The sequence below is a fragment of the Anastrepha ludens genome, chromosome 2, assembly GCF_028408465.1.
Source record: "Anastrepha ludens isolate Willacy chromosome 2, idAnaLude1.1, whole genome shotgun sequence".
NCBI lineage: Eukaryota > Metazoa > Arthropoda > Insecta > Diptera > Tephritidae > Anastrepha > Anastrepha ludens.
The window spans coordinates 96267809-96294379 of NC_071498.1; the positions used below are offsets into that span (position 1 = coordinate 96267809).

The 26571-nt window shown below is 32.4% G+C and overlaps 1 protein-coding gene across 3 annotated transcripts in view; it reads left to right on the forward strand.

Moving 5' to 3' along the window:
- LOC128854818 (uncharacterized) overlaps nucleotides 1-26571 on the forward strand; it is a 73474-nt gene that overhangs the window by 17345 nt on the left and 29558 nt on the right. For 2 of the 3 annotated variants that reach the window (XM_054089228.1, XM_054089227.1), the window contains exon 2: nucleotides 217-823. In XM_054089228.1, coding sequence (XP_053945203.1) covers nucleotides 724-823 — 100 coding nt within the window. In that variant the 5' untranslated portion in view covers nucleotides 217-723. The remainder of the gene's footprint in view (nucleotides 1-216; nucleotides 824-26571) is intronic. The other variant, XM_054089229.1, reaches the window with a different exon arrangement.

Below are 26571 nucleotides of genomic sequence, written 5' to 3' on the forward strand. Positions count from 1 at the left end.
AATTTAGAAAAGGCACAACACTTTTTCGCGCGTAACAATCAAGCATATTTGTTAGTTAGCAACTAATCATCTGCCAATTAGAATAAATTAATTTACCACAAATACGTAAACAGTGCAGTCTTCGTTTATTTATAAACAGTTTTTTTTCATTAATCTTTTATATGTTTACATTAATAAATAACATTTTTGACCTCGACTACCAACGTCATTTCACAGCTATCACCAAAGGCAAAATACGGCAAAAAACAATTTTCTACAGCGATATTGCAATAATTCAACAGTTTAAATAAAATCTTTCCACCCACCAAAAGAACCAACGCAATATAAGGAGCGATAAGCAACGCATTGTCATATTCAGCTACAATAGTCAGAGCAGCGATTAACAGTCTTGGCAGTGCAGTTGGGCAATAAAACTATTACTACGTAGAACAATTCCAAGGCAACAGCCAACAATTATTAAAACAATCATAGAACTTCTTTGTCGCTGAGCCGCATCGACAGCGACCGACGATCGTCAGCGTGCATTGCAATTGGCATTATCAGAGTAGTAAATAAACAGCCATAGCCAAAGCAATAAGTTAGCAACAGTGCCAGTGTCAGTACCAATTGGTGATTGTAAACACAGAAATAGCAGCAAAGGCAAAAGCAGCACACAACTACAGCATCCGCAGTAACACCAAGAACAAACCAAATAAAAAACAGAAAAAAGAACAGACGGCAAAAATGTTGAAAACAAAAGCGAATGACGATAAAGTTGATACATTGCTGACCAAGGGTCTGGTGCCGATAATTGATCTCGCTCATTGCGGTAAGCGTTATATATGTATGTATGTGTATATGTGTTTATATAAGTATATTAATGAACCGCATGCTTGTGCTTGTAGTTGTAGTTGCATGTTGCCGCCATTGCTTTGCAATTATTATGAGCATTCTCATTAAACATACTACTGCATATGTAAGTAACTACTGCGTTTGAAAGTATATACATGTATGGATGTACATATATTATTGTATTCTTACATAAAGGTCGAATTACTATTTATACACTTCCACATAGAAGTGCTTATAATTTTATGTATTCCGCGCACATAACAATGCAAAGTAACTATCTCTGCGTAAATATGTACATATGCATGTATGTATATACTATATATATGCCTGATTTATGGGTGAATGCATAGAATTATGCATGGGCAAGGTTGATTATATGTAATAAGGTTTAGTAGTAGAATCTGCTTGAGTTTATGAGTTGCCGGCGACGGTTTTACTTGATGTGCATTAAGGTATATTATAGCTATTAGGTGCATTAACGAATAGCGTTGGCAATCCTGTCATATAAAACATACGAGTAAATATTAGGTGTAGGTGCATGTGTATTTCCAGTTTAATTACCGCCATTGTCATAAAGAGGAAGAAAGCAACCTTTATAGATCGTATTTATGACCTTTATTTCTCCTTGAATTGGGCAATCCTTAAAATATATATATACCACATATTTATAAACAATTCTCATTACTTTATTCCCTTTGAGTCATACGAATTTTAAAAAAATGTATACCTACTCATCAAGGCGAACCCATACAAGGTGGTCTTGTTTCATCGGCTGATTGGTGCCTGATGGTTCAAAGTGGGAGTATTTGTATTTGTATTTCCTTTTCTTTTTCTCCCTTGAGCTGAAATTTGACAATAGCTTATCAAATTTTTCTATTTGCGGAATCGATATCACCTTCAACTGATTCGCCTTGCTACTCACGAAAAAATTTAGTATATTTACCCAACAGCTTCTTTTATTTTAAAATGCAGAATGTTACCATATTTTGATTTTAGATTCAGAAAAGTGATAGATGGAAAAAAAAGATTGGAAAAAAAATTCTTATTTTTTCGTACTACTCTCTTTTTGGAAATATGTATGATATAAATTATTTCTGCAGGGAGTTAAAATAAATAGAATAAAAAACCCTTACTTTTATATTTTATGATATTATCGCAATCCTTATTAAAAAATCCTAGTTTTTTTATTTTATTTTATTCTTTGGAAATGTGTACAAGGTCAAAATAAAGATTTGCATCACTCAACATAACTTTTTTTTATTTACTAAAAAAGTTGTTCAGAAGCAAAATTGGATGAGCCTCAAGAGCTTCCAGCAATTTGGATTATTTGCTCATTATTTCTTTGCCTAGCACGCAATTCCCAAACGGCTTCTAATATAATCCTGCGCTGTTAGTATTTTAAAGCCACTCTATTATCACAGCACAGCGTTAGAGCCATGCTCTTACCACACACAACCGCAAGACTGACGACTGCCAGGTAACACTTAGTGCGCTCCCGTTCCTTTAGCCTGCACTCTAAAATTCTAAGCGATGTCCACATAGGCTCATCTCTGAGCTATTCTGTTCATTTCCATGGCATATGAACATGACAAGGTGGTAGTAATCTGGGCAATTATTGCAGGCTTTAAAAAGCCACTCTCACTGTTGATAGTACTGAAAATTATGAATGAATCTTTGTTTTGCTAACATTTTAGAACTTTTGAAAATTTGTATATTTAATAAGGGAAAATTTGTTGGGACTTTACCGTCCATCTAAATTGAATCAGAGTCAGAGGCGTATCGAAGAACAATAAAAAAGCACAAAAAAAATGGTTGCTTCTCCTCCCTCTTATTTTTAATATCATATGTGTGTCACTGTGCCAACGCCATTTCTTTTTGTACCCTCCATTATTTAAACTAAATTTTTGGAGTAAACAAACAAATAAACAAATGCCACACACAAAACATCAGGATAAATAACACACATTAATTGTAAGCAAAACTCATCTGCTGTACAGCTTTCGTGTATTTGCAATGGATTTTAGTGAATTATTTTGTAATATATTAAAAAAAAAATTTAAAAAATATTTAGCTAATCGGACCTTAGTGAAAACGAAATTGTTAGTTCAAGCGAGCAGGTAATGTAGATCAGAGATTGAGAAAATTACCATTAATTCTTTTCGGTCGTATGTCTACTCTCAGCCACCACAGCAAGGAGCCACACTTATTTTATACTGCATTTATTAATAGAATTAATACATCTTGTTTTTCCTTCATAATCTTGCACATTGTGTATCACCGCTCTTTCAACGCAAATTAATTCCGACCAGTACAACACCCATGTCCAAATTTAATGCGACCGCAAAGAGTTGAAGTGAAGACGACAAAACCTATTATCTATGAAGGGTTGTTGAAAAAACTTTATTGCAGCATTCATGCGGATACCACACAAAGTTAGTGTATGTTAAGTACAAAAAACGTGGGAATTTTTTTTATTCATACAAAATTCGTTTCCTAAATTTTTTTTTTTTTACACAATTCTTTTTAAATATTTTTTTAAACAATTTTTTTTATTTATTTTTTTTTTTGTAAATTTGGTTTTGTTTTAATTTTTTTTAATATTATTGGTTTTAAATTTTTTTATACATTTTTTTTAAATCTTTTTTTATAATTTTTTGTTTTTAATCTTTTTTTTATAATTTTTTTCTTTTATCTTTTTTAGATATTTTCCTTTATAAATTTGGTTTTTTGTTAATTTTTAAAATATTTTGTTTTAATCTTTTTTTATAATTTTTTTCTTTTTTTATCTTTTTTTATTTTGTTTTGTTTTAGTCGAAGGTTCGTTAGAAATTTCATCTTTCGTATGGAGCGCAAATTTGTAGTTCTAGGCTTCTCTGTTTTTTGTTCGAACAAAACACCAAAAACCACGTAAACAAAGCACAAGCGAAGTAGCTGATTTTACATAGCGCAACGCTTTATCTCTATAATAGAGTCCGTCCAATGGTCGAAAGTCGCCTCAAAAACATAAAAATATGTATACTTTTTTAAGTTATATTATTTTCCTAACTTTTAGCAGGCTTGGTTGGAGTTGTTCTTAATACATTTAAAATCAAATTTAATGTCATTTATTATTTACTTTTGAGTTAAGGACGACTTCATAAGATCTTTCCACAATAAATAGTGAAACAATATAATATTTTTTACTGCTCCCAATCAAAATTTTAGTGTGTATCTCCCACATTTCTACTATTTTTAGAAATTCTTTTCTATTGTGTTAACCGAAACTACTCAAAAATTTACTTTTTTCAAGCCAAATTTATTCGCATTAAAAGTCAATTGTGCAAAATTTAACCAGTTCAGGAAAACATTTATTTAATAAGGATGCTTACTTTCCTGGTTTCGCTACGACTACATACATATCATACATATGCACATATACTCATGCCCTTCTCTTAAATTAAAGCTCAGTTTTGCAAAATTGCATAATGATTGAAATAGCAAGGGCGATTTGTAGCGGATTTGTGTACTAGTAATGCACAATACAGCTTTTATATGCTTAAGTATGTATTATTATTCATGTGAATTTAACATCAGTCATCGGAATTCACGTTTCATTCTAATTATAAATTTGTTGTGAAAAAGCATGTGCACACACGTGTATGCAACTATAGTACCAATAATAACAAACAAATTCAATAAATAATTAAATCATTGTATTATAATATTGTATGTATGCACTACAAGTATATAGTACATACAGTCTGCCACAAAAATATAACTATAAAAATATATAATTTAGCACTCAACCTTAGTAATAGGTTTAAAAAAAAATGTCTAACTATGCTTCACTTGTTCGTAAAAAGCTTCATAAATATCAGGATAAAGAAAATTCTAAACGTACAGAGGTGCAGGAAATGTTGCGCTTGCAGCACATCTCAAAATTAAAGAAAAAATATATAAACTAAGACGAAGGCAAAGAGTTGAACTACACGTAGATTTTCATTGCTCATTCATAATCAAACTGAAATTATATTATTTTATTTGGTCATTTAAATCTTCTTCTCATTTTTCTATTATATTTCATTAAAGGTACACTTTCAAATCAAGAAACATATAAAGACAAGTGACTACATATGGCAAAACCTTTTTTTTTGTTCGAATAGAAATGAACTCGGCATAAATAAATTGTTTGCGTGGTGCAATAAACCGGCGGAATTTAGGCAGCGAAAAGGGCCGGTACTACACCAACGAGGGCATCTTGTTTGCTGTAGGTCGTTTCTGCCCCATTGCAAATCAATCTCCCGAAGAAGAAATAAAGAAGAGAATTTACAATTTCGTTCTGCTCTTCTGCCAAAACTATGGGACGAAATTTCATGACAAAAAATTAATTCGTTCGCAATTGATTCTAAGGAGCTCCACTTGGGCTTTTGTGTAACGAGTTATGTTAGAAGAATAGGCCCAGATTGAGGCATAGAAACTTTAGACGTTCTATGTTCTTGCATTGAATTAATTTTCAGAACTGGATGAAGAGAATTTCGAAGAGAATTACCAACACGTTAAAATGAAAGTATGTAGTTTGGTATTCGAAATTTTTTGAATTTTTTTTTATATATATTTTTTTTTTGTAGCCATGTAATTAAAAGTATTATAAGTAATTATAATAAATTAAAAAATATGAATAAATCAAAAATTAATTTTTAAAAGAAAGTGCAATAATTGCAAATAGAAAAATATTAGTGTAAAATAAATGAAAAATTAATAACTCAACCAATAAACTTTATTCCAAAAAAATGCAATAATTGAAAAAAAAATTATAATAAATATATAAAATATTAAAATAAATAAAAAAAAATTTTTATAAATAAACCAACATACTTACCTATTTCGAAACAAATTTTAATGAATAAATCTAAATTTATTTCCCAAAGGAACAATTTTTCATCCTTGTAACTAAAAGCACTTTCTTAACCCACATGGTTGGTTGTGCCATATTTTTGTCGCAGACTGTGCGTATTGTCATTCAGACAAAAATGAGCCAAACCAAATGAAATCGATTACTGATTCTTTTTCACTGGCAATAAATAAAATTTTCCTCACTTCTGGGAGAAAAACATTAAAAATTTAAAATTTTGCGGTCATTCACTACATTCGTAATACGCTTAACAATTTATTTATTTCTTATTTAATTTTAATCATTTTTCTAAAAAAATATAGATAGTTTATTTTCCTACAAACACCGTAAAAATTAAAGTTTCCAACTTTGTGCAAATTGTAAAAAAAATCAGCAAATTTTCTTCATTTTCATTTAATAAGAATGTTTAGAAAAATTTCGGTTAATCATTTTATAGACCATTGAATTGTGGTATAATAAAGTGCAAGTTTAAGGTAGCTCAAAAATCGCAATGATTTTTGACAATTTTGTTTATTGGCGGTATTGTGTATTTTCTCCATGCAACGATCGCTCGACATTTTTTTTTACTTTGGAAGAAAACACCGATCTGATAAATTGTGTTTGCACGGATTGGTGCAGACATACACTTTATTATACGAAAATTCAACTCCGTTTTTGAAATTGTTCTCAATATTTTTGATTAACTTGACTTGCGTAAATATTGAAGGTATAAAAGTTGTTTCTAATAGCGGCCGCCCTCAAGCAGCTAAAGACAAACCTCCGAGTGTATTTCTGCGATGAAAAAACTCCTTAGTTAACCTATCAAGTAGTTTGCCAATCATTCATATCGATATTTGTGTCTCGTTATTTGCTGAGTTTTGTTGGTTAAATGTGGCTCTTAAATATTTCTCAAAAATGTGTTTATTATTACTTTTTGCAATAAACCACTTCTCCATGAACCCAGAGCTCTTTCTACCACGTTTATTGTTAAACAAATTTGCTTTAGCAGGAATTGAGTTTATTTTTCATTAAAGCCGAATATACAAAGCAGTTTTTGTTTTGAATTTTAAAGCATATCTTTGTTTTTCCTATTCTGTGCATACATATTGTATTCGTATTCGTACTTCCATGAACTTGACTCAATTCGAGGCTAAGCCAAGCTAAGCCATTTAAGTGCATATGTGCATATGCATGTATGTATGAACGCTTAACATTTTTGTCATTTCATTTTTCAGATGTTAAGCATAGCAACCAGTGTTTTTATAATGCTCAAAAAATAAGCTCATGCGGCGTAAATCATTTAAATAAGCTTTTTCGACAAAACAATTTTTGTTAAATTGTATGCATTTTTCTGACGAGTGTATCTTTACTTATATAGATATATTACAACAGGTGGCGCAAAATTAATCAATTATGGAAAGATTTATAATATTTGCAAATATCGTCCTACGGCAATCATATTTGACACTTGTGAGCTAGACAGCTGCAGCATACAAACAGACAAGCAATGGAGCACGTAAGGGTCAAAATAAAGATTTCCGTCATTCAAAATAATTTTTTTTTTGATTGCTGGAAATTTTTATTTTGACCTTTACGCCTTCGTTGATTGTCTGTTTGTATACTGCAGCTGTCCAGTACAAAAGTGCCAAATAAGATTGACTTACTACGCAATTTGCATAAATTATAAATCTTCCGGTAGGGTGATTATTTTTGCACCACCTTGTATAAGTTTGGTTGTTTGTTCTAGATTAGAAAAATCAAATAGAAAAGGCCCAAAACTAGAGCTCGCGATCGAAAACAGTTTTGATTATATAAATATTAAAAAGTATGCATTTAATAAATTAAGACCATTAAAAAACAAATGTTCCTACAAATAGTGTGAAATACTTCAACTAATTTAATTTAAATACAATGCTTTATATAAGTTCATATGTACACTTGTGGTCACACAATTAAATAAATTTATCTTGTCAATATACTCGAAATATTCTTCATGGAAAATTTTTTTTCATTACTTTAATTATAAAAATTTATAATTTATATTTGTATAACAAAAACCTTTTAAATCGAAAGTTCCAAACTTTGTATGAAATTCACAAAAATTGAATAAATTTGAAAAAATTGTTATCAAAAGTTTCTACTTTTTAATCAGAATCATTAGAAAATATCTAATGTTTTTTTATGGCTTATTCAATTTTGGTAAAATAAAGTGTATTTTTACATTTTGTTTGCATATGGTGTGGAAAATTTTCTTCCAAATAAAGCACATATTCGGTAGTATTTTATGTGGAAAAAAATGCTAAGCACATCATCAGCGAAAAAAAATGCTTAAAAATTCACGCGAACTGTTAGCCACCTGACACTAATATTGAATGGGCTTTACAACTGAATAACCAAAACTAAATTGGAAATAATTGGCCTTTTTTTTTAATTTGTTAAATTTTTGCGAATTTTGTACCAAGTTGAATTTTATGGTTTTTGTTGTAGAATGCACTATACTTTTATAAAAGCATCAAAATATATTAAGTAGATAAAAAATTGTTAAAACTTTAAAACTAGTATGAGTTTTTTTTTAGTTTATTTACTATATTTAATGAAGCAGCGAAAGCCTAGCCCCATCAGTGTGAGATCTAGGCCCGATTTAAACCACCTACCGTCAAATTACCGATTCATCCATCAAGTATTACATCGGCATGCGGTTGAGCACTAGACTCAAGGTCAGTTACTGTCCTGATGTAATACGTTAGATGTTGCATCTATCTGGGTCAGTACCCCTCCCACCATTTTCCTATCTATATCTAAAAAAGTTAGTTTCTAAATATGGTACCGTTTTACCTGCATTTGCACCTCTGAGTAAGTTTGCTAGTTTATTTATACACTTTCTTGGCGGTCGCATCTCCGTCTTGCCTGCTCTCTGTGCCGGAGTTGTCGCACCATGTCTATAGCCACGTGCTGTACTCTCTTCCATATGAACACTACTTATAGTACGAGTATTAGTTGAACACAGCGCTATGTGCACAACGCAAATTGGAGGTTCTCTGTACATTTGCTGTCACATTGGTGAAGCCCGTCGTCCTAAACCAGTCAAGGTTGTATGAGTTATGTACATTTTTATTATTTTTTATGCTAAAATTGGCAAAGATTTTACTTTAATTAAACAATAAATAGTAAGTTATTATGCTATGCAGTGTTAATTCCTCAAAGGTATTTAGGCCGATCCGCACCATTCAGTTTTTTAGAAATACTTATAGTTTTCAGCCGCCTCTAAACGGCAGCTGTTTCTAAGTGGCACTTTTTAGTGACAGAGGTTTGCTAATTCTGCGTACCAGCTAATAAATTTTTAAACATCTTGTTACGCAAATACTTGGTTAAATTATTCAATATTCATCCCACACCAAAAGGTTACTGGTTTTCCAGTTTGGAAAGTACCCTTAGTTATATAAGAGATACACAGATAATTTTAATTTCCCTATAACAACTATGCCTCTTTCGCTCTTATTCTGTTGTATGTATGAGTGCTTTTTGAATGCGTGTGTGTATATGTTTTATTATATTTTAGTGCTTTACTTTCATCATACTGCAATTAACGCTTTAAAAGTACATTACAGTTGATCCACAATGTTTTTAGTAGTAAATCGCTGCAATTAGTTATGCATACAGTTTGCATGCTATCAACGTGATCAAAAAAATTAAAAATAAAAATAAAAAACCCCACGCTAAATGTGGCTTCCGAGCGAGCTTTTTCTTGCTGAGTCATTTTTCTAATGAACGGGAATTTACTCTCATAAAAATCTACAACAATTTATTAAATAAATCTTTTACTTTATTTGGCTTAAAACAAATGAAACCAGCCACAATAGCGCTAACAAAAATAAACTACAGATTAAACACAGATTCCGCTGAAATTTTATCTATACATACATAGGTAAATTCCCAAACGGAATGTGAAAAAAAACTGGTTATGCACACACGTAACGCTGATAGTATATCAAAAACAAACAGAAGATATCATATGTTTTAGCACAGCTGTATATTAAAATAATAACAACAAAAACTTGGTATACAATTTAAAATACAAAAAAAAACCTTGTGACGTGTCTAATTCTATGGCGTTTACTTTGCATGCGTCACTGAACGTATCGACGCTGTGGCGCGGTCGACCTCAATTGTGATGCTCCCCTTTAACAGATCGCCCACTCATCCGGTATCAATGTTATACAACCCTACAGAGAATCCTACTATATAAAGCCTAGCCCATTTTTAGGGAGTACACACAGCTTAACACCAAACCTCTGTTTTCAATGGCACCCTTTACATTTATAAATGTGTACATATTTTGAATAACAATTATCTGTACCTGTAAACATTTGTCTAGCTTTTTCGACAGTCAGGGCCTGTGCTTTTGGAATAATTGTAATAGCGATTCTCTTAGCTCGGCAAGTTATGAGTTTTCTTTTATTCTTTCTTAATTAAAAATAAATAAAAATTTTATGCTGATGTGGCGCACTATTAATCATGCCGTACGAATATTTATAATTTTTGCAAATCACACCGTACGCCAGTGTTGTAGTTATTGTAGCAGTATAAACATTGCCCATACCTATATGGGGAATGCTGCTGGAGTGACAGTCGTTGACCGAATAAAAATCTGGGTCGTTCCGGTTACGTATTTGATCGCTTGTGAACTAGACAGCTGGACAGTAGAGCGCGTGACGGCCAAAATAAAGATTTGCATCACCCAAAATCATTTTTCTCTATTTGGGAAACAAGTTATTCAAAAACCAACTTGGGTGTTTAATTTTGCGCTGGTAAGAATTTTTTAGCTTTTTTAGCTTTTGGCTTATACAACTAATATTCTTCAAAATAGGACCCTTGAGCGTCAATACATCGCTGGTAGCGGTCCTTCCACTGCAAGAAACATTTTTTGAACTCATCCGCCGGAATCGCGTTCAATTCGGCTGTCACAGTTTTTTGGATCGCTCCGATGGAGTCGAAACGCCTCCCCTTCAGCTTTCTTTTCAGGCGCGGGAACAAGAAAAAGTCCGGAGGGAATAGGACTTGGCTGTAGGGAGGGTGGGGAAGCACCGGAACCCCCATCTTGGTCAATGCAGAGGTGCAGAGGAAGGCGGTGTGCGCCCGCGCATTGTCGTGATGAAGGATCCAATTGTTGACGAGGTCGGGCCGAACCCGGGCGACGCGGTTTTTCAGCCGAAGGATCACTTCTTTGTAAAATGCCGCGTTTACAGTGCTTCCTGGAGCTACAAACTCCTTGTGGACGATGCCTCGAGAGTTGAAAAAGATGATCAGCATGATTCGCCACTGCAAAATCCTAACACACTTTTAAAACAGCTTTCACCGGTTTCTAGTGGAAGGGGAAGGTCCAACGATCATTTTTCCCCCACCAGCCGATTCGGTTGATCGCTTGGCAGACGCTCCGCGCGGGAAGGCTCATTACTTTTCAATCAAACCCTATATAAATTAACTCTGGACCAGAAGCGGCTCTGCTGACGTGAAATCTGTATCAAAACTTCTTCAGTCGGCAATCGTTTTGCACCAGGCATAAAGAGAATAGTTTGCAACTACTTCTCACTTGAGATCGTTTCAATTCATACTGCGAACGCCTACGTACATACTTTTGCTGTGTATGTATTTATTGGGTTGGGTATCAAATACAACATGCATTTACGTTTGTAATTAACGTCAGTAATTATGATTACAAATCTGTCACTTGCATTCTCGCTAGGCATTAATCAGGTTTTAATTTTTTTGTGACGTTTTTGGGTTTTGTATTATTTGTTCTTTGTTCTTGATTGCATTACTTGATTTCCAGATAAAACTCGTATTTATATGAGCTGAAACATACATTAATGCTACAGTGCTGCTATAGATAAAATATTACTTCGTCGCATGACTATTAAAACTCGAGCTTGGCACCTTCACTATGAGTATACCGTTAGAACACTCCATACGAATATTTCATTAATCAAAATAGTGGTAGAAATCTTCTGTCAGCTCCTTCAGCTTTATAGCTTCAGTACGCTCAATTCTTGTTTCATTTAATACCGGTTGGGTTCCGATGTCGTGAGAATGATTAGTATTTGTTCTCTAAAAGTGGAGAATATTTACAGATTTACCAAAAAATCTGGAAAGTTCTTTCAGGACTAACTACCTGTGTCTCTGTCCCTATGCTTTCCTATCGTTTTCTCTGATACCTTTCCTCCTTGACTATATACCCTCTTTCCTGAGCTCTAAATACAATGGACTTTTTAGACTGAGTGTTTTAGGAGCCATCAAATCTCTTGGTGTTCCTTAACTCGACCAATTCAAATTTCAATTTCAACCAGGAGCGCTGAAACGATATTAAAACCCTGTGTTCTACCCAAAGCCTCCATGCTCTTCTTATTGAAGTTGTTGCTAGTTCTATGTAATTAATATGCAATATTTCCTTTTTCCAATTAAGTCTTGAAGCTACATTTTACCAGTAAAAATATTCTGCAACTGATTTTTTTTGGTTTTCAATCGCTTATTCTTTAGCTATTTAGTTTTTCGAATAAATATGGAAATTTTCAAGACCTTATATCCTTTTTATTAGATGTTTGGCTGATTCTTTTTCCAATTTGCGTTGTTCGACGTGATGTTGGGTTTCAAGTTGAGATATCTTCTGTTCTATGATAATTAAAAACTGCAAATGGTCTCTGTGCGTAATTCTTTCATGCCCTGGTTTTTCTTTTCCACAACAATTTGGAATTACATCTGCACTAAAATTCTTCAAAGATATGACACTTTAATGAGAGAAGAAGAAGAGTCATACCCAAAAATAAATATCCTCGCATTCCACTAAACGCACGTCACATAAAGGGTATTATAATAAACAGCATTCGCACACCACTTAACACACACAGAGCAAATGCGAGTGAGTATTCTGTTTCAGGAAATTCATTCGGTTTTGAGGCAAAACAGTAAAATATTTCAATGAACTTGTTATTGCCATATTTGTTCCAGCTCCAGCTGCTGGTTTTCGTTTTTTGCTTTTTGTTGTTGCCGATGCTCATTGTTATGCACTTACTAGAAATGTCAATCGCGGAATTTCGGGTTCTTCGGTATTTTATAACTTTTTTTCGGAGCATATGAAATAGAGGCAGAAAAATCTAGTTTTTTGACTTTAACTTTTTAGCAAATATGGTCATGTTTAAAGGTTTGTTTTTAATTTTTCTCTTACATTTTTTCTTTTTAATTTTTTTGTTTTATTTCTTTATTAAGTTTTTTATTTTTTAGTTTTGGTTTTTCAATATTTTGTTTATTAATTTTTATTTTTATTTTTTTTTAATTATTATTTTTTTAATTTTTTTATTATTATTATTTTTTCTTATTGTTATTTTTGAAGTGGAACTTCTTAGGCGTCGATGGACGAGCGAGAATGGAGAGTAACGTTTCAAGGCCATGCAACTTTTGGGCATTTTCGTTCCACGAGAGAGAAAAAGGCTATAATGTAGAGGAAAAGGAGAGAGAGAGAGCTATGCCTTATATATATCTTTGATACACTTTAGGCTATTTTTTCCGAGTTTTTCCTTGCGGTTGCTAATTTCTAGTGAGAAATAACACTACCTACTTTTGGCGCTTGTTTGTTGGTGCAAACTTGTAGGAAATATATTTTTGGTGTCTACTTATTAGCGTTATATTTCCTTGGTGTTTGGGGCGTTTTCCGTCCCAATTTTTTTGGTGCCTACTTTTTGGCGCTTATTTCCGTTTCCTGGCTAGTGCTTGTGCGTACTATAAAGTGCTATCCATTTCGGCGTCGGGTTTATTGGTATTACCTTGCGGTAATATGTGCCGTTGCTGCGGTCCTGGAATCGGCTGCGTTTGTGCGGGTGATAAACGCTCGGAGTAGTGCGCGTTGTTGCCACGATTTGGGCCCGCCGTTTACCTACACCGGTCGACCCTTCTCCGTTTTTGGTTAATTTTGTCAATTTGTATTCTCTGCAAATGTTGTGAATTTATTTAGATATATATTCTTTCTCTCTCTCTCTCATTCTCTCTCGGGTCTGTCTCTCTTTCTCTGCCTTGAAAGTTCCACTTTTTTTATTATTATTTTTTTACTATTCTTTTTATTTTAATTTTTTGTTTTGTGATTTTTGTTTTTTTTTTTTTGTTCTTGTTTTTTTAAGTTGCTTAGCTCCTGGAAAGATGAGCTTTGCAAAGTCGCGATATCCTTCTGCCCACGGGTAGATCCAAGCTCGAGAGAACTTCTCAGCTAACAAAGCCGCAGCTCTGGAATTTTTTGGGTGTCCTTAACGATTATTGTACTTTAGGTATCTATGGAGTGAGACTTGGGTTTACTTCAAGCTCTTTCTGCAGCAGCTGTCTGGAGGATGAGCTAAGACATCTTGGCTCTCAGTTGTTTGCTACAACTGCGAACATAGCAGTTTTGATATCACACACCTGGTGAATTTCATCAGTAGCTAGAAGCGGTTAACGCAATTATAATTAGCCACCGTTTAGTCGTCATCCTCCTCTAATCCAAAGCCCCCCCTCTTCCTTTTTCTCCTCTGTTCTGTTCTTCCTCCTCTGTTGTCCGCTGTATGGTATCACAATGGACGAATTTGATTCTTTGTCCAAGTAGACTCTTACATGAACAGCCATTTTACCTAACCCAATCTACATTGGTTTACACCGCCTCCGAAGGGCAGATTCATTTTTATCAGGAGCTTTTTCGTGGCAGAAATACTTACACTCGGATGTTAGCCATTGCGTGCGGAGGAGCGTCTGCTATTAGAAAAAACTTTCTATCAGTTGTTTCATTCATTGGGTTTCGAACCCCGAATGGTATTTATTCACAAACTGCTTAAATTGTAAATTTTTTGCGCGTTTTTTGCTTTGTAAGTGAAAAGTATATGAAATTCTTTTAATCGCAAAATACATTTGTTCACTTTTTCAGTTTTTTTACATCGATATTTTTTTGTCATATAAATTAACCTACGGTCCTTTGGTTTTTACTAATCCAATAAATTTCACCATAATTAAAAAGTAATATTATATTTAAAACTCCTTTATTTATTATTTATTATATGGTAGCAGAGCTTCTAAAATTGATTTAATTTTTTCGTTTTAAGTTGTTTCCATATAATGAATATATACATAAATCCCTGAACTAATCCCGGAATGCCGTGAATATATCAAAGATATCCCGAAAATACCGCGATCGTGAAAATCGAAAGAATTAACATAGCAATACATAAAAAGGCAGCAAAAAAGTGCACTTCGAATTGCTGCCAGTACGTCCGCCACAGCCACCTGAGTCAGCAAATCACAAAAGTGATTTTGTAATTGACGTAATTACTTTTATACTTATTTATTGTTTCGTGTGATTTTTGATCTTTTTTTTCCTTAAGCTAATTATAGAGTGCGCAACTGTTTCTCTTTTTTACTGAAATACAAATTGTATTTGGTTTATTTACATAAATTGTGTGTTATTTAGATGCGGTTTTATTCGTTTTTGCGTTGCGTTGTGCCACTACTTGAAATTTGGTATTGTTTATTTGTATTGGTTTGATATTTTGAAATTTTCAAATTCTATTCAAGGATTCAGCCAATGAGAGATTGGCAGCAGCCGGTTTATTTTCTCTTTGGTTTTATCCACAATTAACTTATCATCGTTTCAGTTCAATTAAGCCTAAGAAATAAGAGGCAAATAACCATAGAAAAAAACATAAGAGCCATCTTCATGTACGTACGTATGTATGTACAATAAAAATCTTTAGCTTAAAATAGTAAATCAATTGAAACGTACAAAAGATCAAAACCAACCAAAAAACATCTATAGATACTTGTACTCGTCCCTTGTACGAAATTCGGTTGAAATCCGCACGATCAAAGCGAAATCCATTTTTCACATTTCAATACCATCAATTTTTTGATTAGACATGGAAAATCCAATGTTTATTGATGGAATTCTAAGTAATGTAGAATGAAATTGCAAAAATTTTATTATTTGTTTTTCCACATAAACTTGGGCTGTCTGTAGCTGATCGGTGGCGCGTAGCTCTTTATAGCCTATACATATAAAATATAATTTTTGTGGTTTATTGATGCGTGTTTTTTGCTTTTCAAGTGCTCGCAGCACAACGAACCACGACTCATTGTATACAAATAAAAAACATTTTACGATGGGTAATAATGCATTCGGATAATTACATTCTGCAATTATAGGAATGAGTTGAATAAAGGAATTTATTGCTTTGTTGTGCGATCAATTTACTTTTACCGCCACCTGGTATAGTCTATGAAAAGGCTTTGGGATATTTAAAAATTATTTACTTTTGTAACAGAATATGTACAACATTCGTCTACTTCCTATATAACTTCTGTTGACTGAGAATTTTGCAATGTATCGATAATTTATGAGTTTGAAACTGTGCTGCGTGACAGTGGTTAAGTGGAGAGTTAAGTGAAAATACTAGAGTAGTTTTGTAACACTAAAGTGAAGCAAAGTTGCAGTGAAAGCACATTTCACCCGTATAGGAATTCTGGGTAGAAGAATCAAGTCCTAAAAATGCTATTGATGTAGAGTTTAGACTCTAAATATATTTAAGACTGCATTAAATATAGGAATTACATTTCTCCCGTTAGCTCCCTCCAATGTGGAAGGTGCATACTTTTGATATGTAGCGGGCATCTTTGAATGCATTTAATGCATTGTCATATTCAAAATATAGTCTAAAATCAAAACATTTTTGTTGTGTGACTTATTAAGTGTCGAGGGTTTTTACTAAATAAAATTTAATTAGAGTGATGAAAATCTTTATTTTGACCTTTACGCGCTCGATTCCTTGTCTGTTTGTATACTGCAGCTGTCTAGTTTACAAGTATCAAATATCATTGACGTACTACAGCATTTGCAAAACCAACTTCTCTTGTGTTCACTATTTGCCTATTCGTTTACTTTTGATTAAATTTTTTATATTTTTTTATATTGCAATAAAAACCATACAAATCGAATTTTCATGCTTTAAAAAAAATTTCAAAAATTCAAGTTTTCAAAAAATTTCGAACTTTTACTCAGAATCTTTAAAAATATTTGTTTTGATACTTTTTTTGTGGTGTAATGCACTTTCTTCCACATAACGAATGTAATTTGTTTTACGAAAAACCAAAAATAAAAAAAAAAAGAAAAAATGCCAAAAATTAACGCGATTTTTGAGCCTCTTCAATTTATTATATAAAAGTTCACTGGGCTAAAAACTTCAGTACTCGAAGTTTTACTTATGTCTGTTGAGGTGAGTTAATTCACGGTTGGATCGAACAGTAGTCACTCACAAACCCGCTCGAATGCAGTGGCTGCATGCACTTCTGTATATGGTATACTTGCGCCATTCTATTACAAAGAATGGATCTCATTTTTGCTTTTAATTTTAATAATACTTTTTTTATTTGATATTTTTTTTTTATTTTGAATTTTTATAACTTTTAATTTATACTCTTTAATTAAAATTTTTTTTTAATTTTAATTTGATTTCATTTTTTTCTCTAATTCTGTTAATTTTTAATGCTAATATTTTTTTTTCAATTCTATTTTTTTTTTATTTAAATTGTTTATTTATTTAATACAATTTTTTAATTACATTTTTTTAAATACCATTTTTAATTTTTATTTTAATATTCATTTTTTTAAATTTGTTTTTTTTTATAAAATTTTTTTAAATTTACATTTTTATTTTCTTTCATTCAATGTTTTTTAATAAAATTTTTTTTTTTAATTTTAATTATATGTTTGAATTTTGATTGAATAGTTTAAGCAACTGACTGTTTTTACGTTTCTTTTGTAAAGAACGAATTTAATATTTTTAATTTAAATTTGCATAGTTTCTTTAATTAGAACTATTTTTTAATTTTCTTTTTAATTTTAGTTTATTTTCGGCAATACATTTTTTTTAGTTTTAAATTGTATTTGATTAAATTGATAAATTTTTTTTCTTTTTTGAATTTTAATTCAAATATTTTAATTTTATTTTCTTTTTTAATTTGTTTAAATTGTTTTAGTGAATCTGTTTTTGTTCAATTTCAATTTTGTTTTTTTTTTTCAACTTTATTTTTTTAATTTCTTTTTTTCAATTAAATCTTTTTTTGTAATTAAATTTATTTTCTTTGATACAATTTTTTTAATTTTGTTTTCAATTAAAATTTATTTTTAAATTGAATCTAATCCTATTTTATAATTTTAGGCAATTGATTGAATAATTTAAAGCAAGATTTTTTACATTTCTATTTTAACGAATATATAGTTTTCTTTTATTTAATTTTTTTTTAATGATTTTTTTCAATTAGTGTTTTTTTAATTTTCATTTATTTGATCTATTACAAAGATCTCATTTTTGCTTTTAATTTTAATAATACTGTTTTTTTATTTGATATTTTTATTATTTTTATTTTGAATTTTTTTAACTTTTAATTTATAGTTTAAATTTCTTTAATTTTAAATTTCTTTATTTAAATATTTCATTTATTTATTAATTTTTTTTTTAATATTTTTTTTAATATACATTTTTTTCCCTAACACTATTTTTTTTAAATTTTAATATTGTTTTTAAATCTATCTTTTTTTAATTTTTTTTTTTTGTTTAATTCTAATATTTTGCTCAAGAAGAGCTCAATTTCTTCACGTGCTATTTCGAAAACACTTTTGCCCCAGTACAATATACGGAGGACTCAGAAAGTTCTTTGGACTCCTCGCCATTCAATTTCCAAACTGTAGCTGTGTTTACCGGTCACTGGACGATCGGCACACACGCGGAAAATGTAGGGTTACCATTTAAAATGTTTTTAATTTTATTTTTTTTAATTAAGTTTTTTTTTTTCAATATATCATAAATTTTTCCTTAACTTAATTTGTTTTTAGTTTTAATATTGTTTTTATTTTAATTTTTTTGTTTTTAATTTTCGATTCTTTAATTCAATTTTTTTTTTTTTTTTTTTCACAAAACACGAACATTCTGCTAATTGACGCATTTTCAATATTGAAATATTTTTAACACTGGCTGTAAAATTTGATAGTCTGTCGCGCATTTAATCGATTAAATCATTGCCCGCATACTTTAACACACGCTAATTTGCGTCAATTTTAATATTTGAATGTATTTGCGAATTATTAAATTAGTCAACAGTTAATCACTCATCCATCACATGTCGTTGACGTGTGACTACTATTTATTTATAAGCTTTTTTCTGTTTTTAATTTGCATATAAGTTATGCAGGTACATACAAACTAATAGTATATTCATATATTCATGTATAGCTGTGCATATGTGTTATATGTGTGTCTGATGGCATTTTAAACCAGTTTACTCTAGTGCAATAACCCTACGTTATTAACGTTTTTTAACCAAATATCTACTACAATTGAGTTTTGTGTTTTTTGGTAAGTTGAAAGGTCAACTGAAACGAATTAACAATACAACTTCCTAAGCATAAATGTGCATACAAATATAAGTTGTCTGAATTAATGATTATTTCCACAAGTGAATAATTACTTCCACACATTTTCGTGAGAAATTTGTATGAATACTCAATTATTAAAAATGTATTATAAACATTTTGGAACTGACTAAAAAATAATAATTTTGCTGTCAATGAATTTGAATGATCTACCAGTACAATTTAACCAAAACAAAAAGTCTAAAAATGTCTGAAGTTTTTTTGTTGTTTTAATTTTGATTGATTAATTGAGTGAATGATTGATTGGTTTACCAATAATAGGTTGACACATTACATCTTTGAAATCTGTTCAGGCCATGTTTTCCCTCCAGTTTTTCGTATTGTACGGTAGACGACTTTAAATGGAAAATTTTTAAATTTAATAAATATGCTGCTTCGAAGATCCGCAATAGAGATCAAATATTAGTTCTTGATGAGCGTCCATGAAAGAAACGTTCAATTCCCAATGGCCTGCTTAGTCCAAAGATCACTTGTTCCGAGAGTAATTCTCTATTGAAACTTAATATTCCGAGCTAAATGAAGTGTGCCATGAGCTCATAATTGTAACATATGTATGTAAATACTTGCATAGACTTATATATATACTCGTATATCAGAGCAGTCTTCCAATTTGGTTAAACAAACGGCAGACGCACAATGTGGTTGTGTGAATTGATCTCTAGGGCTTTGTGAACTCTATTCGATAGCTTAATTTTTATCGGCATATGTGAATTCGTTGGTATCTCTTCTCGACATCGTATAAAATGAATCCCAAAAATATTTACACTTGGGCTCACATAATTAAGTCCCTTTATCTTTTCACAATGTTCGCAATATAATTTAAGCTAAACTGTATGCCCAGTAATGTAAGGAAATTAGTTAAATTTTTGTGAATTTTGTACAAAGTTTAGAATTCTGATTTATAAGGCTTTTGTGAAAAAATTAACGAAAAAAATTTGCTATGAAAAAATATTGAAAATATTCTAAAAGGGTACACAGTAATAACTTTGATTTGCACGGGTTTTTTAAGCTTTTTTCGTATTTTGAAACTAGTTTCCTCTGATTGTTTTTTCTTTTTAAATAAATTGCATAAACCTTCAAAAAAGACGCCCCTTATTCTTTCATGAAATTGGGTTTTGCGGTAAATCGAAAATTGCTAAACCGATTGGCGTACTTTCATATGTTACCTAGCACTCTGCATAAATTAAATTTATCAATTTTATATACATATAAGGGGACGTAAAAAGGCGACGTAATATTATAAATCTTCCGATAGGGTGATTAATTCGCCTCTATCTTGTATTATAATTCAAGAGAGTAAACCGCAATCTTTGTTTTGGTGTGACACCCTGTTGCACATACGTAGGTGTTAATTTAAAAATCCATTTCCGTAACCCGACCGCAATTTCAAAGTTTGATTTTGTTGTATCAATCACTCACAAATAGATCTGGCTAACCGATGATTTAAGCTCGCTTAATTAAATTTATTTGAATTATTTCTATAGATTGTCAGATAAAAAAAATTGTATTTTTCATAACAATAAAATATAAGAGCATTATTAAGTGTTGTCTAGCACTCAATTTTATCCCAAATCTAACATTGAAATCAACGACACGAACATGAATTATTTGTTTCGCGCACTTCAACGCACGAAGTGGCTTATCAATTACATCAGTCGATGCAATAGAATTTAACAAATTGTCTCACAATGCCGCGTATGCCAACGAAATTAACCCTAGAAAAAAATTATCATTAAATGATTGATTGATAGTAAGCAAATTTTACGTACACACTAAATTTTAGGGTGCGATTTTTTCATTTTAAAATTTTGATTTGATATAAATTAAAAATCTTGTAAAAGTTTTTGTTGCTGCCATTGCCAAAGCACATATAAAGAGAAAAGGCTACAGTTAGGCCCCATTTCGCTACATAAACTCACCCAAATATGCAGTTTGTTCAATCAAGTAAGTTAAGGTTTACACGTGCAAGATTTCAGGCAATTTGTTTTTCAATTTCCAACACACTTACATTTTTTTTTCAATACATTCACACCTCAGTAAATTGGCCATACAATTTTCTTTCAATTCAACAGTTGAGCACAACTTTGACAAAAAACAATACTTGAAGCGAAACAAGAATTTGCCCTGACTATTTACTTGTAGGCTAAGTCTGCTGCAAGAACAGTGACAGTCATTTTACCGATTGCATGAAGGTCAATGTTGATGCAAGTATTCGGCAATGCTCAGAGCAAAGTTTCTATCAGTCGACTAATAAAACTTGATGTGAACGATGAAATTAGTTTGATTTATTTTCTTAACATTTCACTAAATATCTCGCGTTTTACTATTACTCGTACTCTTGCAGCGCGGTCTAGGACTGTAAGGGAGGGGAGTATATTGGATATTTCAACTTAGGTGCTATCATAAATTTTGCCCGAAGTCCGACCGAGTGCTCCACACTGAATACTTTCGTGTGGCCTCCTTACATTTACCATTAATTTGTCAAATTTGTGAACCATTAGTACCGACTTATCAGCGAATTGGGGAATTTATTTAGTTTTTGATCATTTTTCTTGGAAATTACTAAGGGTATCAATTTTCAATGCTGGGCGCACGCGCGCGTTCTTAGACTACACAAACCCAATTGCAACTCGGGCATTATTTGTTTAACTCTCGCATGCACTTTTGTGGAGTATCAAAAAAAAGTAGTATTCATAACGAAAATATTGAAAGCATTTGGTTGTGTATTAATATAAAAATTTTGTGTGAACTAATTTCCATCATAAATTTCTTGTAGGACTCATAACTCTGAATTTAGCTGATATTTGAAAGTCGCGCAAGTGTGAGCAAAGGGCAAGACAAAACTTGAACAGTTTGCAGACAGCCATTAAACGACATTAATCGGGAGTCTCCATCACAGCCTTTCTAAACCACCGAACTCTAAATGCCGCTAACGCAGTTCCATCACTGCCTCGTGAAATCCCCGTAATTTGGCTCAATTACATTCTGAATATTGTAGCTGGCTAAACTCCTATCTATCCTGAATCGACACCGACATACTCAATATAACTATGTCCAGCATGTGAAGGTACCCCTCTTAAACCTACTCACCTAACAGTCCTCTCTCTCTGGGCCCAACCTGGCGAAACAACATGTTTCCTGGGCCTACCGTTAGACGATCGGTGACTACATACATCGTATTGACAGGGCTTGCTGAACTGCCACAACAAAAACAACAAAAAAACTTTGAGTTGTAAATTTAAACCGTATAGTTTACAAGCGATTTCATTTGAGGGTTAATTCTTACCTATTTCTGCTTGGGCTCTGGCCTATTTAGATCTCACAAATGTAAATAAAAATGCAACTGACACTTATGTACATACATACATATACGAGTATATACATATTTACATGCATATATATGCACATGGAATCACAAGAAAGTGTATACAAGTATTTGTAATATTTTTTGTAACCATCTTTGTGAGTGAACTGTCAACATCTGGGCATAACTGGTTTAATCAATTTTACTTCATTTATTCTGCGCTTAATTTAGTTGAGTTTTTTTTTATGAGGTGCCTGTTAACAACAAGTCAAGCGGTTACTAAACAATTTTACATTTCTATTAATAGACATTTTATTATTATTAGTTGAATTGCAGTTATTATGAGTTTTCTATTGTTCCTGTTATCAAATATTGATAGCATTCCACTGCGTACTGTATTTATGTAACGAAATAGTGCGCACTGCACTACTAAAATATAAATGTGTTCATACATACATTCACATATAGCCCCCTCTTCTACAGACCTGTCATATGTAGCTAGCAAATGCTCACTTCCTTCACAGTTTTGCGCTCACACGAATCGGATTCCTTTGTAGTTTATGACTTGACTTCCTGCCAGTGCCATCTTGTACCACGCTTCATTGCCAATACAAAATTTCAGATGTGGTATATTTTAATATAACAGTAACAGTAAGTAATAAACAACTATTTTATAGCGATTGAGTGCTAAAAAAGTGCAGTTGAAGGGGTGAAACAAATGGAAGTGCCGACCATTTATTTATTGTATTAATCATTATTTACGAGTACTGCTGACAAATTCATTATCACTGCTCTTGCTTATATTTGTATGCCAGTCTACTTTGTACTCATCTATTTGTGTTTATATATTATCACGTGAAAGCATTTATGACAAATTTATTGAAATTCAGCATTTGAAACATATTTACTAACTCTACTAGTTGCAACTGCGTCAGCGCCGGAAAAAACACTTGAAATTTTCTTTTAGAATCAATTATTGCCATCGGCTTTTGTTCCATCGATTACTTGGGTCTATCAATTGCTCACCGTGCCCCTGAAGCATGGCAATCTAAGTCTACTAATTCTCTAGCTAATTTAATTTTTGCACTGGTGTATATACATATTTTTTTGATGGTTTCCATTTTCAAGTTCAACTATTTAATGGCATGTGTGTATGTACGGACATATGTAAGTATGTATTATGAAATAGCAGCCTAATTGACAGTAACAGCAATATTTAGACTGTCAATTGAAATGCAATCGATCTTCGTCCAGTTGTTGCGCCAACATTTCATTCATGGAGATAAACTGCGTGAATTGGCGGTAGTGGGTTTTGCCGTGTCTCGTTCGAGTTAAAAAAATAATTGGGTTGTATGTTCTTGTACATTCACATTTTCTATCAATCAAAGTGGGGCAGTGTCTTGCAATTAAATACAAATATTATTTTTTCTAAAAAATGTGAAGCAAGCAAATATTATACAAATAGTTGGAGATGTTTGAGTAATTAAAAAATTTAGTTTCATATGAAAAATGCTTCCAAATTCGCTCTCGAAGTATCAAGTGCCAAAAGGCCAGAGCATCGCAATAATGAATGATGGCTTCAAGCATTTCCTCCCTAATGCCATTATTGTGTCCCTCTTAAGAGGAGCTGCAGAGCTGCAACAAAGAAGACGTATCCAGTAGGCGGTGGGTAACAAGTTTATTTTTTATATTTTACAGACTATGCTAGGGTTAAACCCTGGATCACTTATCATTCGTCGAGTGGACTACGCACAGCTGCAGTTTTGCGAATTTGACATATTCCCATTACACCAGCCCTCTAACCGAATTTTGATAAATAGTTAATATAAATAAATTAAATAATATAATATTAGCTCAAAAGGACATAGGAACGAAATATAGAACTCCTCAAGCCAAGAAGAGTGATATATGTACAATATATTTTTTTTTTTTTAATCGGTTGTCAAATAATTAAGTTTTAATATAAAAAAACGATTTCTGCGGTTTTTAGCACGATGAAAAAATAATTTGTATGCTGCCAAAATCTTATCAACATAGGCTTTAAATACAGCCCTAGACTTTTCTAACTTTTTTGTAAACCCAGTCTAATGTCCTGCCCTACAGGTAAATGCGTAAACTATTAAGCTTAGCAGGTGCAATACTGCGATACTTTGGTACACTGGTGTCGAGGGCAACGAAATAGCCGACGCATTAACGAGTGTTAACATTTACTTGACCTCAACCGGCTTTGCGAAGCGGTTTAGTCGAGAATAAGTAGTATTTTGTCGCAGAGTCATTACTATTACAATCTCGAATCGTACAGGCAGTTTAAAATGTTCGTTAACACACAACGCTTAGTCAGAGCCAGCGTGCCTGGAAGTTGAAGAAACTGCATTTAATTATTTATGTATCCAATCTGTTACGACAGAGTGAGGCTTTTGAATATTTGGTAAGTGAACTTGCACTGGTCTATGACACCGCAGATGATCTCCGTAGGTATTGTAATATAAAGAGATAAGGGGCGTTGAATACCACCATTGGTAACCATTCGGATCAAAATAGTAATCATCAGTGGATCCCCTTAACAACCTTCCCAACAAAACTAAAACCGACGCAATAAAACTACATCACTTATGTCGAGGAATTGTTCATCGGAAATGACGAGCTAATTCCCAAACTGACTGACTGACACTTTGACCATGTTCATATAGCCATTATCATATCGCCGAGACATCGAGAATACTGCTTAACCATGGTAGATCGTTTCACGCCATGGCCTGAAGTACCTAATGGTAAACATTAGAAGAACCTATATACATATGTACGTGCATATTAGCAGTTTAGTGGGCAAGATAATGCGTAAATTAATTTTTAAAGCACAAGGTACTTCGAATGGTTTTGATCTTTTGTGGTAGAGCGTTCCAAAGGGGAACAGCAAAAACGAAGAACTGACGTTCAGGTACACAGCTATTCCACGATAGAGTTCTATTGAAAATTATTCCTAGATTTTTGGCAGTGTCAACAAATTTTATAACAGAATTGTTCAGTTTCACATCATTGCAGTCGTCAAGTTTGAATGTCTTTTCGTAAATAACAATGTACTGTGTTAGCTCATATTACTCAAGCTCAAATGGTATAATGTGGGATGGCACCATTTTGCGTTGTACAGGGCGTTCCATACGGTGTTTCTTAATCATATGTTATTTTGACAGTAGTAGCTCTTTCCCGCTGGAAATCTTGACAGGAGGTCAGTATCACATCTCCGCAAATCAAAACGAAACGCTTCATGCTTGAATAACGTTGCGAAATATTGCACAAATAAGGGACAAAGATTTGCTCGAAAAAAAAATTTCCGACAAAGCTGTCAAATCTGGGAATCGGAGAACCCGCTCGTGATTGTCGAGAAGCCAATGGATCTTTAGGGAATATTATTCGATTTATCAGCCATCTCGGTAATGTCATTTGGCCACCTCGAAACTACGATTTTACGCCGTTCGATTGTAGGAGCAGTGATGGGCTGCTGTTATGCGAACAATCAATTAACGATTAAGGCCATTAAAGAGAATATTGACCAAGCTTTTCGTGGGGTAGAGGCAGAAACCGTCGCCAAGATGTTGGAGAACTATGGCAGTCAGTCACATGAAGGAAATCGTATTCCATAAATAATGGGAATATTTATCCTTTCGAATAAACCAATAATATACTGAAGAAAATTGATTTATTTTCATTTATTTGAATTTTTTGAATGAAATCATTACATAGGGTGGCCCATACTAACCCTATTTATATATTCCTGATGATTCCTAAGTTATGCACTATATTTTGCCCTGAGAGATGCAATATCATTTTCCTCCAAATATACCTTACAAAATAGAGCTTTCGTACAAATGTACAACATATGGAAACACGTCAAAGCGAGCTGACGAATATAAACAAAAACTAGCCAAGAAACAAAACAAAATATTGTAAACATGGGAAAAAAAAATATCGGTGGTGCAATCGTGATGACGTGCTGAGTAACAATCTCAGAGTTCTTATGAGGCTTCTGCCATAAAAAGAGACTTCTCTTAGGCACCAATTGTGTGGAGCAGCATTAAG